The sequence below is a fragment of the Hermetia illucens genome, chromosome 4 (genome assembly GCF_905115235.1).
Source record: "Hermetia illucens chromosome 4, iHerIll2.2.curated.20191125, whole genome shotgun sequence".
In the NCBI taxonomy this organism is placed as follows: domain Eukaryota; kingdom Metazoa; phylum Arthropoda; class Insecta; order Diptera; family Stratiomyidae; genus Hermetia; species Hermetia illucens.
The window spans coordinates 8776574-8789940 of NC_051852.1; the positions used below are offsets into that span (position 1 = coordinate 8776574).

At 46.5% G+C, this 13367-nt stretch overlaps 1 protein-coding gene across 2 annotated transcripts in view; it reads left to right on the forward strand.

Annotated features, from left to right (window-relative positions):
- Positions 1-2518: 2518 nt before the first annotated feature.
- The window catches only part of LOC119654703 (influenza virus NS1A-binding protein homolog), a 250906-nt gene continuing 240057 nt past the window's right edge, over positions 2519-13367 (forward strand). Inside the window, exons 1-2 of one of the 2 annotated variants that reach the window (XM_038060217.1) lie at positions 2519-3209; positions 12269-12521. In XM_038060217.1, coding sequence (XP_037916145.1) covers positions 12467-12521 — 55 coding nt within the window. In that variant the 5' untranslated portion in view covers positions 2519-3209; positions 12269-12466. The remainder of the gene's footprint in view (positions 3210-12268; positions 12522-13367) is intronic. The other variant, XM_038060220.1, reaches the window with a different exon arrangement.

Genomic DNA, 13367 nt, shown 5'->3' on the forward strand with positions numbered 1-13367 from the left:
CAAGTGGTTGCCTCCCAGATCCGACTGTATTGTCCTGGTATTTAGCATGGATATAATCCAATGCATCGCCCTCTTTTCATTGCATTGCTGGATTTAGAGAAAGCGTTTGACCGTGTGCCACACGAACTCATCTGGTATACTTTACAATAACACTTAGTGCCAGAAGAACTCGTGCGCTGGGTTCAATTGTTCTACCACGATCCGAAAAGTAAAGTTCGAAATATGGCGGGTGTATCAAAGCCTCTTCGTGTCTCTGTTGGTGTTCATCAAGGAAGCGCCCTCTGACCACTCCTCTTCGTTCTTGTTATGGACCCCGTCACACGGGCATCCAACGCCCTATACACTGCTTTATACAGATGATCTTTTCCTAGGATCTAATTGCAAAAATGATTCCGAGCAACTTGTCCAAAAATGGAATGATCGCTTCATGGAACACGGTCTCCGATTGAATCTAAACAAAACTGAATTTTTGACGACCGATCCCCATGATACTCTTCCGCCCGAAACGTCTCACCATAGGGTCAAAGCTCTTACTGTACAAGACAATGATCAAGTCCTCATGTATTCGTCGGAGACTTGGGTTTTTAGCAAGAAAAATTGCGAACTCTTGGCCGCGTTCGAGAGAAGAATCCTTCGAAGAATTTTTGACCCCCTACATGAGGATGGACGTGGGCGGGTCACTTAATCCGTATGGATGAGGATGATCCAGCCTGGAAAGTCTATAAGAGCAATATCTATGGTAGAAAAAGAAGACGATGGAGCGATGGCGTAGGTCAGGACGCCAGACAGCTTTTAGGGGTATCGAATTGGTGGACCTCGCCACAAAATCGGGATGTCTGGAGTTCCTTATTAAAGCTGGCCTAGACCGGATACCGGTTGTTACGTCGTTGATGATGATAATGATCCCCATGAAACAGGCACAATCACTTTTAGCGGCAGTGACCTGCCCAGAACTGAGCGATTTAAATACCTCGGGTTAACGCTGCGCTGCGTTATGAAATTGCTTCATGCATTAGCACAACCTGGATCCAGATCAGGCGTTTGATAAAATAAAATGGCGAAACTGATCACGACGAGCCCACCCCGCTTGTGAACGGAAAACAGGCTGAAGAAAAAGAAGAATCCTGGAACGCTTCAAAGAGCATCTCGAAAGCTTGATCGACAGAGAGCAGGCTGGTTTCCGCTCGGGATCCTTCTGCATTGAGAACATTAAAACCCCACGGATCATTTTGGGACAGTGCACGGAATTTAGATCTTCGCTGCACCTGCTTTTCGTCGATTTGGAGAAAGCTTTAGATAACGTAGGACGTAGGACGGGCATTCCGGAAAAACTGATAGCTATTATCAGAACGATATATGATGGCGTAAAATGTCTCGTGGTAAAATCTTAGTGGATTTTTAGGTCCAAAGCGCAAGGGTTGCATTCTGTCACCAATATTATTTTTTCTTGTTATCAGCGACGCTCCTTATGCTGCCTTGTCCGGAGGACGCGGAGTAATTGAATGGACGATGGCGTCTTCCCTCAAACACCTGGACATCTGTTTGCTCTCTCATCGGCTCATGTAGTTTGGCCAATGACTCTGCATTTGGAAAGAGGGGCAAGTAGAGTCGTACTGAAGATAAACAGTAACAAAACCAAGGTTCTCAGTCTGACGTCTGTCTGCGTGATATTATCAGAGTATTCTGGCCTGACACTATCGCAAACGAATAACTCGGTCGACGCACAGGCTTGGCATTCGTATGCGATTTGATAGGAAGATGGAAGTGGAAGTGGATAGGTCACACATTAAGATAGGGCGACCATTGCATTGCGGGCTATGCCATGTAGTGGACTCCACACTCGGGAAGTCCTGGGCATTGGAGGTTGTATCAGTCCAGATGTTTAATTTTTTAACAATTGAAGGCTCGCACGATTCTGAATCAGTTGTGCTAAGCTATTAAAAAAATATTCCACAGCTTTGTCGTTAGGAGACTTCGGGATGATATTCGAGCATTTGATTTTCAATCCATCGATTATCATTTTAAGGGCGTCGCAAATAAAAAACGCACACCTTTATCGTTCCCATCATACTTCCTAAATGAATTCCTGATCCAAGCCGTCTTTATTGAAAGTAATAAAGAGGTATGCAGATACTTATTCAAATTTATGAAGCATTAAAATCTAATTTACGTTTTTTGGATGCCTAATAAACTTACTCTTCCGAATTGTAATTGATTCTTCTCATTTTCTACGATTATTGATGATATATGAATATCTAAAGAAAATCTTCTTTTTCTTCAGCCTTGTTCCGTGCACAAGAATATTTAAAAATAAACCTTCAAACTTAACTAACAAATTTAGTTGTAGAATGTCCCTCCACGGTTACTTGAATGAAGCGCGAAACGTCGTCGAAATTCGTTAATTTGCTTCCATTCTTCCACCTTTATCGCTCCGAGCGCCAACCTTACCAGCAGCGGTGAAGTCCAAAACCACCCGACCACTGTCTATTTATTTACAGTCTACGCCGAAACACCGTTGCGCCTTGTGCATTCGTCATTCGTCGCATTACGACACGTTTGTTGTTGTTTCTCGTGGCTTCTGGACGTGAACGTGTTTTTCGACCGAATCACAGCCATCGACCGTTGTGAAGCGGAGATCGCGTGCAAAATTTCGCGATTCGCCAGAAATCCAGCGAAATTCACATTCAGTGTCGTTCTAGGAGGAAAACGCGCGAGTCGACCAGGTCGTTGTGTGTCATAATCGCGCCCGTAGCCGCATTTTTTGCCTGAAATCGCAGCCAGGAGTTCGCCAGACAAAAGTCGCACCCACCAAAATAGAGTCGGGAAACGTGTGTTGTTAGCCGCACACGAGATCCACCGTCGTCGCCGTGCATTGAGAAAAGTGTGTGGAAAACGGCGGGAAAACTGCCAAAATCGTTATCAACCAGCTCTCGCGGGACTGACGAAATGGCCAGCACAAGTCTTTTGTGACAAATTCCCTCTGGACTGCCGCGACCCGTTCGTTTTTGCACTTTTGATTTACGGCTTTTCTTCAGTTCTGTTCTCGCAGTTCGCGTTCCGGCGGTGAATTAATTTGTGAAGGAAATCGCAGCCGCCGCGGTCCCAGTAGAACCCCCCAATCTCGCGGGCAGATCATCTTGTGTGAAGGAGGCACGTCAGGAAGTCGTCGCGATCTCGCTGGCGGAGTCATCGACATTCGGAGAAGTCAGGTAGGTCCTTGTTTTGCCCCCTCCCCCGGGCGGGTTGTTTGTGTAGGGCCCGAACGCGGAAGTGGGTGAAGTGCGCGTTTGTGAAATCTGATGACTGCTGAAGTACCAAAACATTGCGGGGGAGAGTATCGATTTTCCATGTTTTCCGGTGTCCGAGAGAAGAAAGGCAGGCAGACGACCATGCGGTTGTCACCAGCTCTCTGGCTGGCAGGTGACTGCACCGATAATGTGACACCCCGAGACGAAGCGGGCGGCGCCGCCACGTCCAAGTGACAGGCGACTGACTAGTTCTAGAACCTGCACGGCGGACGCTTCCTACTGCAAGGAATGTTCATGGAAAGTTCCACGCAGCCTACAGCGGGCAACCAGACCGAAATGGGAACGAGTTACTGGTTGGCGTCCTCCTCCTCCGTCTGGCCCGCAGCGGCTCCAACAGTTGGTCCAGTGCGCGCTGCGTGTGCTAATTGATGGTGTTTGGCCGTTTGATTCCAACGATTGGGAATTGACTCGCTGCCAAGAGCCTGAGAAGTTCCAGAGACGCGCAATTTCACAGCTTCACATTCATTTGGATCATATGACCACGGCTGACTCGTGGCTTCTGACCGTCAGGCCGAAAGCTGGGGCTAATCGAGACTTTCCGGTGCGTGCTTGATTTGCAATCAAATGGCGAACTGGACACAGCAAACATGCCGTCATGGCTGGGTGTTTGCGTTCCGCTTGATAGGAATGTGCAAATTCAGAAGACCTTCGAAAGGGGACGGCGGGAGAGGCGCGGTTCCAGCTAGCACTGATAATTCGCAGTGACCATTGTGCTAACGAGTCTGAGCTGGGGCTGGCGACGCCAAACAGTGGAGTCATATGTCCGTCCATTGTGGCTGCTTCTGGAGTTGTAGAGATTTCCGTGGTTTGTTGGGTTAAGCTGGGTCTCGGTTTCCAGCTACCAGAAGGTATCATCTTGGAGCCTTTCAATTCCAAACGATAACAACCACCGTCAAACTGAAGTGAGCATGTCACTCCATTCAAGGAGGCACACATTGGAAAGGAAGACGACCACACGCAGATTTTCTCCTTAAAAGTTCTCAAAGAAATCCTTTAATATTGAATGAAATGAAAGGAGAGATGAATGAGCGCCCCAGAGGGTGGCAAATTGCCTTCTTGTAAGTGGGTAAGGATTATAAGAAACACCACCCCATGTCAGTTCAATCCTTTATTTTGCTTAGGTGTTGCTGCTCCCCAGGTAGCACTTCATTATTCTGCAATTTCCTGCTTTTGAGAAATGGGTGACGAACAGTAGCTGGGAAGAATACAAGAAAAGCTGGAGTCTATCGCGTTTGGGCTCAGTGTGCATGCATCTAATGGAGTGACGGAAAAACTGTTAAAATGACTCCAATTCGAACCTGATTCCTTTCTTACTTTGCTTCATTCAAGCAACAAATTGGATTAGAAGAATTTATGACTTGACTGCATGCCTATGTCTATTTTGGATCTAACAATGGACAAAGGAGTCAATGAAATCTTGGTTCAGGATCATGAGGAGTTCGCATCCAGTTCACGACAGACCAGACAAATTGGGAAGAAACTTTGTACCACTATTGGATTCCACGGACTCCCTTCCTCCCTCCTGATGATGACCTAAAAAGTTGAACTAATTTTTGCGAAATTCTCAATATTAATGGAGATATAAACGTCCGAGCTACGATCCCTGGAAGGCGCATCCAACCCAGATGACCACAACTAGCATGAGAGGTACACAGAAAACAATGAAGAAATAGCAAATCATTTGCTTGAAGTTGACTTCCCAGGTAGTATCTAAAACCTCACAGGCGCATATAGCCCCCAAGCAAAAGATTGGGCCTGGAATGAGTAAAATGGGCCTAAATGGGAGCTAAAGTTCAGGGGTCGTCAACGATCCTTAACGGCGAGGTATCCCAGCAAGTTGTTCCTACCCCCTAGTTGGCGTAATACCTGCGTCCTAGGTAGTAGCCTCGAATAAATTTCTCGATGTAGAGGGAACTGCTAATGACGGCGTGTATCAGGAGCCAGACCCTTCGGGACCCTGGTCGGGTAGTGTGCATTGAACCGGTATTAGTAGATCATGTTACCCCGAGCGAGCGCTGATCCGTACGTGAGTTCCGGGAGCAGCTAATCGTAGGTCAGGCCTCAGAAAACTGGGGTAGGGGCTTTGTTTCCGAGAGTATACCCGTTCCTGACTAATGCGGCTCACCCCTTGTACCCTTGCTGGCAAAAAAAGTTAAATGGCAAACAAAAACAAAACAAACGAGGAGATAATGGAAATGGAGAGTGTGTTGACTGCGTTTATACTCAGCTTGAAAATGCGTCGCTAGCCCCAGCGCCCAACGAAGGACGCAACAAGGGCTGAAATACCTGGCGAGACAAGGATGCGCAGACAGACAGAAGGACTCACAAAGTGATACAGCACCTGCAACGGAGACGGGAATCCAAACAGTACCACGCAGTGCTATAGTTGCGGAAAGAGGCAAAGTGGAAACTGCCAAAACTAACCAAATGGTTTCGAATATAAGCCGAGTGGGAGGGCTGCTGACTACTCTGGGGCAAGCTGAAGAGGAAAGGCTTATTAAGAAATGCACGGCAGTTGTGAAGCGCATGTGATCTGCCACGTTCCTCCAGAAAAACGTTGGCAAACAGAAATTCTGCGGAAAGCAGAAACAACCGGTGGAAGGGGCATCTGAAGGAGACTTCACTCAGGTACTCTCCTGGGCTCAAAAGAAAAAGGCGAAGAGGAACAAGAGAAAACAACATGCCGCGTTATCAGAAAAATCTGCTTAAAATTAAGGCGAACACGAAGGGCGGATCACCAAAAGAAAAGGTGGGGAGCCGAAGGAGGACTAGACCGCCAGCTCTGCTTATTAAGCCGACGGAAGGCAAGACTTTTGTGAAAGTCCTCAGTGAAATCCGTTACAAGATCAAACCCGAAGTTAGCGGAGCAGAAGTGTTTTCCATTCGTAAAACGAAGGGTGGTGGAGTCCTAGTCGAACTAGGTCTGAGGACAACAAATAAATTTCCATTCTGTGAAGCAGTCAAGGGGCTTCTGGGAGAGAAAGCTTTGGTTTCCAGCTTGGAACGCACGTGTTCTCTGGAAATCCAAGACCTTGACTGCCTCACAGAAAAGAACAAGGTAGAAGAGGATTTCAATCGCGAATGTCCTGCAGTAACCAATGTGCGGATTGGTATCACCTCTGCGAACTGGCGAGGTCAAAAACTCGCTGTGGAGGAGGTTGTGGAGCAGTACGCGCGGAAGCTTCTAAACAGCGGGACCACCAGAATTGGTTGGGTAGTGTGTAGGGTACGAATCCGAGCTGCCCTAACCAAATGTTACAGATGTTTCGATTATGGGCACTCGTGTTGCAACCTACCGAGGACCTGATAATAGGTCAACATGCCGCAAATGCGATCAGGCAGGCCATAAAGTGAATATCTGCAACGAAAAGGAGAGCTGCGTTCTATGCAGGAATCATGGCGGTGGTGAGATGCGTTGCGCGGGTTGCGGGGCGGTGTCCAGTCTTCAGAGCAGAACTAACTTGTAGTCTTAAACATCGGATCCACCCCAACGTTCCGGCGCCCAGGTTGCGAGGGAAGCATTCCAGACGTAACCTTCGTGTCAGAGTCGCTGGTGGAGGGTGGACACAAACTCCCGGTGTGCGCCATCCCGGCGCTCTTTCTGTGCATGGAGCGTCGCGAAAGTGAACACCGGGAGGGTTGTCGAAACTCTTGTAGCAGATGGGGCCGCGTTGGAGGGCGCACCAAGGGGTGGTGGCGCTGCAGCTGGCACTGTCGTAAATTCAGTTAGGAATCTGATGGCGAGGCCTGCGGAGCTTCCATGCCCAGGGGGGCAGAGTCGTGGCAAGCCTTCTATATATTGGTGGACGGCGGAAATTGCTAAGCTCCGGAAGGTGGCCAAGTGGTAAGTGGATGGATGACTCATGATTTCAACCTTGCATTAGAAAATACCGAAGTAGTCATCCTGACTAAAAAGAGAATTCCGAGTCTGCGCCCCATATCGATCGGCGAGTCGATTCAAATTCTTGATTCAAAGATTCGAAACTTCCGAGCAAATCAAAACAGCAGCTGGAGTTTCAACCTTAAGTGGCAAAAATGGGGGGCCCCAAAGTCTAGCAGACGACGTCTCCTGATGAGTTCAATGCAGTCTGTCCTGCTCTATGGCGCAGAGGTATGGGCTCACGCTCGTGGCAAGAAGGTATGTCGTAAGCGTCTCGCGCAAGTGCAGATGCGGGAGCTTTGCGGGTGGGGTCTGCGCAGCGCACTATCTCTGAACCGGATGGTGATCGCGGGAGTGATCCCCGTTGCCTTTCTTGCTAAGGAGCGTAAAGCCATATACAAGCACAAAGGAGAAGAACCAAGGAAAGTGGTTGTTTGTGAAGAAGGGAAACATATACGAGTGGCAACTCTCTTGACAAAATGAGACTAGAGGCAGGGGGACCGAGTGGCTCATTGGCAAATTAGGAGCGTGGCTGGATTTGAAGCATGGTGAGAGTAACTATTTCCTTACCCAGCTCCTAAGTTGGCATGGAGGTTTTCAGTGTTACCAGCACAAGATTGGAAAGGCATGATCATTGGATTGTGGGTTTTGCAATGGAGTTGTGGACGACGCCCATTACATCTTTTTTTTGCTCTATATAATCACAAAGGATCTCTCTCCAGACAATATTGTCGAGGAGATGCTGATGCACTGACAGGTGCAGCTTCGGACGTTCGGGTCCTTCTCGTTGCAAAGAAGATAGAGCTTGGAGGGGGGGGGGGGGGAGTGATGGCGAGGGGTTCCTTGAACTAACAGTTCGCTTCCTTCTCTCCCCTCCCGTTGGTGAAAGGAATTCCCTGGTATGAACGCTCCGCAAGACTGGAGAGCTCGGGGGCTAGCCTGAAGTAATGTGACAAACGGTTCCAGGCTAGCTCTCTGACGATAGGGAGGTCTTTAGTTGATAGTATGATGGCGTACCATTACGGGAGTCCAACATTGCGTAAATACATTCCCCTATCCTACCACCACGTTTCAATGCCATAAACGCTAAGACATTGACTGCTGTTATGAGAGTAGAGGTAGAGACCAGGCGGCTTAGATCTTCAGAGCTAGCCCGTAGCGTTCACCAAGGAAAGCAGCTAGAAATTTCCCCGAGTGCCAGTAGCCTGACTCTAGCTAGAGCTGGGCAAATGCAGAGGAAGTGCCTTAGGGTTGCCCCTCTTCTCTGCAAATGCGGAGCAACTGCCTTAGGGTTCCTTCTCTTCTCCGTAATCTTTTATGCACTTGTAAGCTTCTGGCGCAGAAGTTCTCGTGATCGGGTTTTGTTATAAGCAGGCAAAATCCTCCTCGACTTGCCACAGTTGGTAAACCTTCGCTATCTAAGTTCCGCGGCTGTTAAGTAGTGCGAGTAGATTCCGCACTTGACAGTCGCCAGCGGGACACCGACCGTACTCGCCAAAGTGTTGCCAAGAGCATAGTCCCGTCTGGCTTAACCGTTGGCCCGCTCATTCCCCTCTATATTCTTATAACCGGGAACTCAAGGGAGCCTGTCGCCCAGACTGTTCAGCGCGTTTTGGCACTGCCCCACCAAACTGGAGTATATATAAATAACACTAGGGAATAGAAAAAAGCAAGTCTTAATTATTTCAAATTCATTCTATTGTACTTTTTTCTTAAAGCTTACCACCATATAATAGAGCCGTACGTTAGGATGGGACGCACTACACTTGTGTACATCCAGAGAACTATCCTCGGCCGGACACCCCGTTTCTTTGCAAGGTTATCTTGCAAACAGAAAGGCCGTCTTAATCCTCAGTTCTAAGTTCAATCTTCAATTTAGCTTTGAATTTAGGATTACACCCAGATACTTTACATTGGAGGAGGAGTTCGTCAAATATTGTAGTTCTTCTGGCGAAGCTAATCGGTCATGACCCATGTAAGTTGAGGAAATATACACGTTTTCTGCCCCCACCTGCTCCAGGTTGATCGCGTCTATGTCGCTGGAACTCAGGTCCGGACACAAAAAGTCGTGCAGACTCTTCCTCGCGAGGATACATGCTCTAAGTCTATCCTAATCAGCGTCTCCTTTGATTGTTCGGTCGCCTCCGATCCAATGCCCCTGTACTAGTGCGATGTCGATGTCTTCCCCGTGGAGAAGAGAAAACTTTGAGTGCTGCAGATTTAATTGCGTTACCCTCAGATCTGCTTGTGTGGGGAGTTCGTCAGTCTTAATCGGATTGTCAATCTTTATCTCCTTCCAACAGCTGGCGGCGTCGATTGGATCCAGGTCGTTATCTGGGTTTGCAGATCGGAACACTTTTAACTTTGCGATCCTGACTCTGAATCGCACTTTTTAGTCTACGTTTTCCAGCGCCTCCAGGCGCTCTCCGTTTATAGAAGGAAAGGTTGGCTGTTCGTCTGGAGTTCCGCCTTTTTGATAACTACCCAGTCGTCCATGGAAATCCTGGGGTTTTGAAGGCACAGTAATTGTTCAAGCTTGTCCTTATCTATGCGGATCTTCGGCAACCAGATGCGAGCGACAGAGAAAGTCCTTTGCGAATTGGTCCTCGCAAGCCATAACTTGAAATCCACGGACCACCTGAGAGGAATCAAAGCAGGGGATAGATCCCGTGTGTTCGCTTTTGGCGACCAGGAGGTGTTCAATGATCATCTTCGACAGCCTGGCCTCAAGGCTGGTCACACTTCCGGCGCTAGTTTGCCACTAGCGGAATTGAAGGGTTTTGCAGTTCTTGACTCGTCGACTGGCTGTCGCTGCTTACCTTTCTTCAGGGGTTGCTTATTGTTCGAGCTCTTACCCACTCTGCTTCATTTGTGTTTCTGTTCGACCTCGTTTTGAAATCAATTGTGTTGTCTGTCAGGCGTTTGCTGTTATATTCCTCAACAATCGCTTAGTATTTAGCGAGGTTCGTTCATTCCGCTCGTCGACAGTGCCGGCCTGCTTATTCTTATCAATTTTTTCGGGAATATGCATAGCCTTCTGGTACTGGCTCTTGAGCAGGACTCCAGTGGACCTTCCGTTCTTAGCCGGTTTCCGGTTACTGACGTACTTATCGGTCTTCGCTTTTTAGGTAGGAGTATTATCTCTGGTACTTGCTACACCCAGTTTGGTGGCAGTGGATTCGGATCACTTAGGTCGTTAACCAAGATATCTTGGAGGTCTTTTCAAACCACCATGCAGGAGCGGGGTCTATCACTTCCATTGGCTTACAACAAGTCAGCATGTCGGAAGTTTAAGCCCCTATTTTCCCCACCAACAATCCATGGATCTTGGTATGAGGTCCTTTCCTTTCCTGAACTTGAAATCTTCTGATCACAAATGGGTTCCGTACATGCATGTATTCAGGAAACCTAAGAAGCTGAAATCATAAAAGCTGAACGGCAAGTTCATACTGAAATGATTGTTTCGGTGGGGCAGAGGTGGAAAGACCGTTGTGGCTTTTAGTGGGCGAGAGAGATCTGTCTGGTCCAGCTGAGGCCGCCTTTCTGCTGTAGCTGGCTTATTCACCAATAAAATTTCTTTCGGCTGTTTTTCTGAACACCAACATGTCACACCCAGAACCGCTTGTATATTTTTCTGTTGCGATCCTCGTGAATGAAGTGGTTGAAGCTGGTTGCCCCGTATGAAAATGGGTTTGATATTTCTGTTTTCCGGTTACAAACGTCCGATTTTCATCGCGCCACACGCTTGAAAGACAAAGGCAACGGTGTGCTCCACTATCAATTGTCCTCATGCAATTCTCAAAACAGCATCAACGATACTTTCTTCGAACAATAGCCTAAAGTTCCAGAAATTCCATTGAACCCACGAAAACAATAATTCTTGATAGTCGTTGTGTTGTGTAGTGTTTCGTAGCGATAAATTAATAAATGTTTCGCAATAGCCCGAGTCGATCCGCTAGGTAAAAGTGCATTTGTCAGCACGCCAGCACATGGCGAGGCAATTTTGTTTATTATCCAACGAATAACAGTTAAAAATAGAGTAACCCTTATCTGGTTATGTCTTTAACCTAGCACTAAGTGCGGCAAGCGTGCACACTTTATCATGGTCATATATTTTGTTAATTTTATCATGCGCTTGTAATGATTGGACGAGCACAAATTTGAAATTCTCGAAACCTTCCATGATAAAGTTGGGTGTGATTCACACAAAACAACGATATGCCTATAACCTTGGGGCTAACACGCTTTGATATTAAGTCATTCATAGCCATGGATTGACCATAAAAAGATGTCTACATCCGAAGGGTGAATGAATCATGTTCAAAACAAGAGCTTGTTCGCTGGGGGACGCCTTCCAGACGACGATGTCCGAAAACTCTTTTTGCTGAGCTCCTCAAGAGTCACCCTTTAGTTTGCTTCCATGATACTATCTGCCATCAACACTATTTTAACTGATTTACGAACGCTTTGTTGCGTCCACCTTGCCATTGTTGGAACTATCTATACATCTCTGACGGTAGGGAAGGTCATTAGAGCTTGGAAAAGTGAGCAAGCTACCACGCGATAATTGTTGCCATACGACTAAGATAACATTTTGTAAACAAACAGAATGTTCGTGCTGTTTATTGCGGAGGCATGGTCAGAGTCAAACTAGAATCGTCGTAGGCAATAAATTATGCAAATTGTATACGACATTGTGATGCGATAGTCAATTTATGATTGTGATGGGGTAATTGGTGATGGCTAGTTTGTTAAAAAAATTAATGAAATTAAAATGAAACATTCTCAGTTTTAAATACCAAACTACGCACGGAAATTTCCACTTAAAAGTTCAAGTACTTCGCGTTTTAAAGGAGATATGGCTGCAGTTCATCCGTGGCTTGATTGGAAGCTATTTCTGGGGTAACTGGGTTGATGGGAGATGCTTTGTTTTGAACAATATCACTGATAACTTATTTCAGAACTTGGCCAGTAATTTATGGCCTTGTTTCATGTAAATTTTAAGGTTTTGAAATAGTTTTAAGATTTTTTTCTAAGCAGATTTCTTAATAATCCTTTTTTCTTTCTTGTATCTTTTTAGATCTCAAAAATATCCACAAATACGATATCTAAAGGTCCAAATTGTTAGACTGCAGCTTTCGACTGAATTGCAAAAAGCATACAATATAATAAAAAAATTTTCCGGCGAATTATAAATTCCCGTAAAAGAAAACCCAGTCATTTTCAATTGCATTTAAACTTTTTGGTTTTCTATCGCGTTTTTTAAAAACTTATCCAAATGAGGAGCGCAGGAAGTACCAAAATGAGATTAAGATTCGAAGGATCAGTTGGAGGTAAGTGAATTCCGGACTTTTGTTTTAATAAAACTCAACATCATACAAATCCCTTGAATATATGCCCTATCAGCAATTAATGCGTACAATCATTTATTTCGGAGAGTTAAAAAGTGTTCTACGGAAGCCAAATTGTTAATCTTCTTCAAGCGGGGTCGGCTCGGCGTGATCGGTTTCGCCATTTGGCTCTATCCAATGCCTGATCTGGATGCAATCTCGAGGCTTTTAAATCCCCATCCAGCGTATCAAGCCAGCGTTGTTTCGCCCTGCCTTTTGGTCGTTTACCATCGACTTCGTTGTTCAGACCAATCTTGGCAAGTGGATTCTCGTTAGCACGAATTGCGTGACCATACCATCGAAGACGCCTCTCTCGCAACTTTTCCACGATCGGTGCAACCCCATAACAATCGCGGATATCCTCATTTCGGATGTGATCAAAACGTGTCACGCCACTAGTCCAACGCAACATCTTCATCTCCATTACCGCAAGACGCGGTTCATTGTCTTTTATAGTTGGCGAATACTCAGAATCATAGAGACCGACAGGACGGACGACATTGCGGTAAATTTTAGATTTGGGACGTCCGTTGATACGTCGATCACAAAAAACAACAGTTGTGGAACCCCACTTCATCCAGGTTGCGTTAATGCGTGAAGCAATTTCATAACGCAGTTCTCCATTGGCTGATAGCGTTGATCCGAGGTACTTAAATCGCTCAGTTCTGAGCAGATCATTGCCGCTGACAGTAATTGCGCCTGTTTAATTATAAAATGAACAATAATTGTTCAAACGCCGCAGGAGACGGTATCGATACTCTTTGTAGGAATTCATTGGTGGAGTTCCGC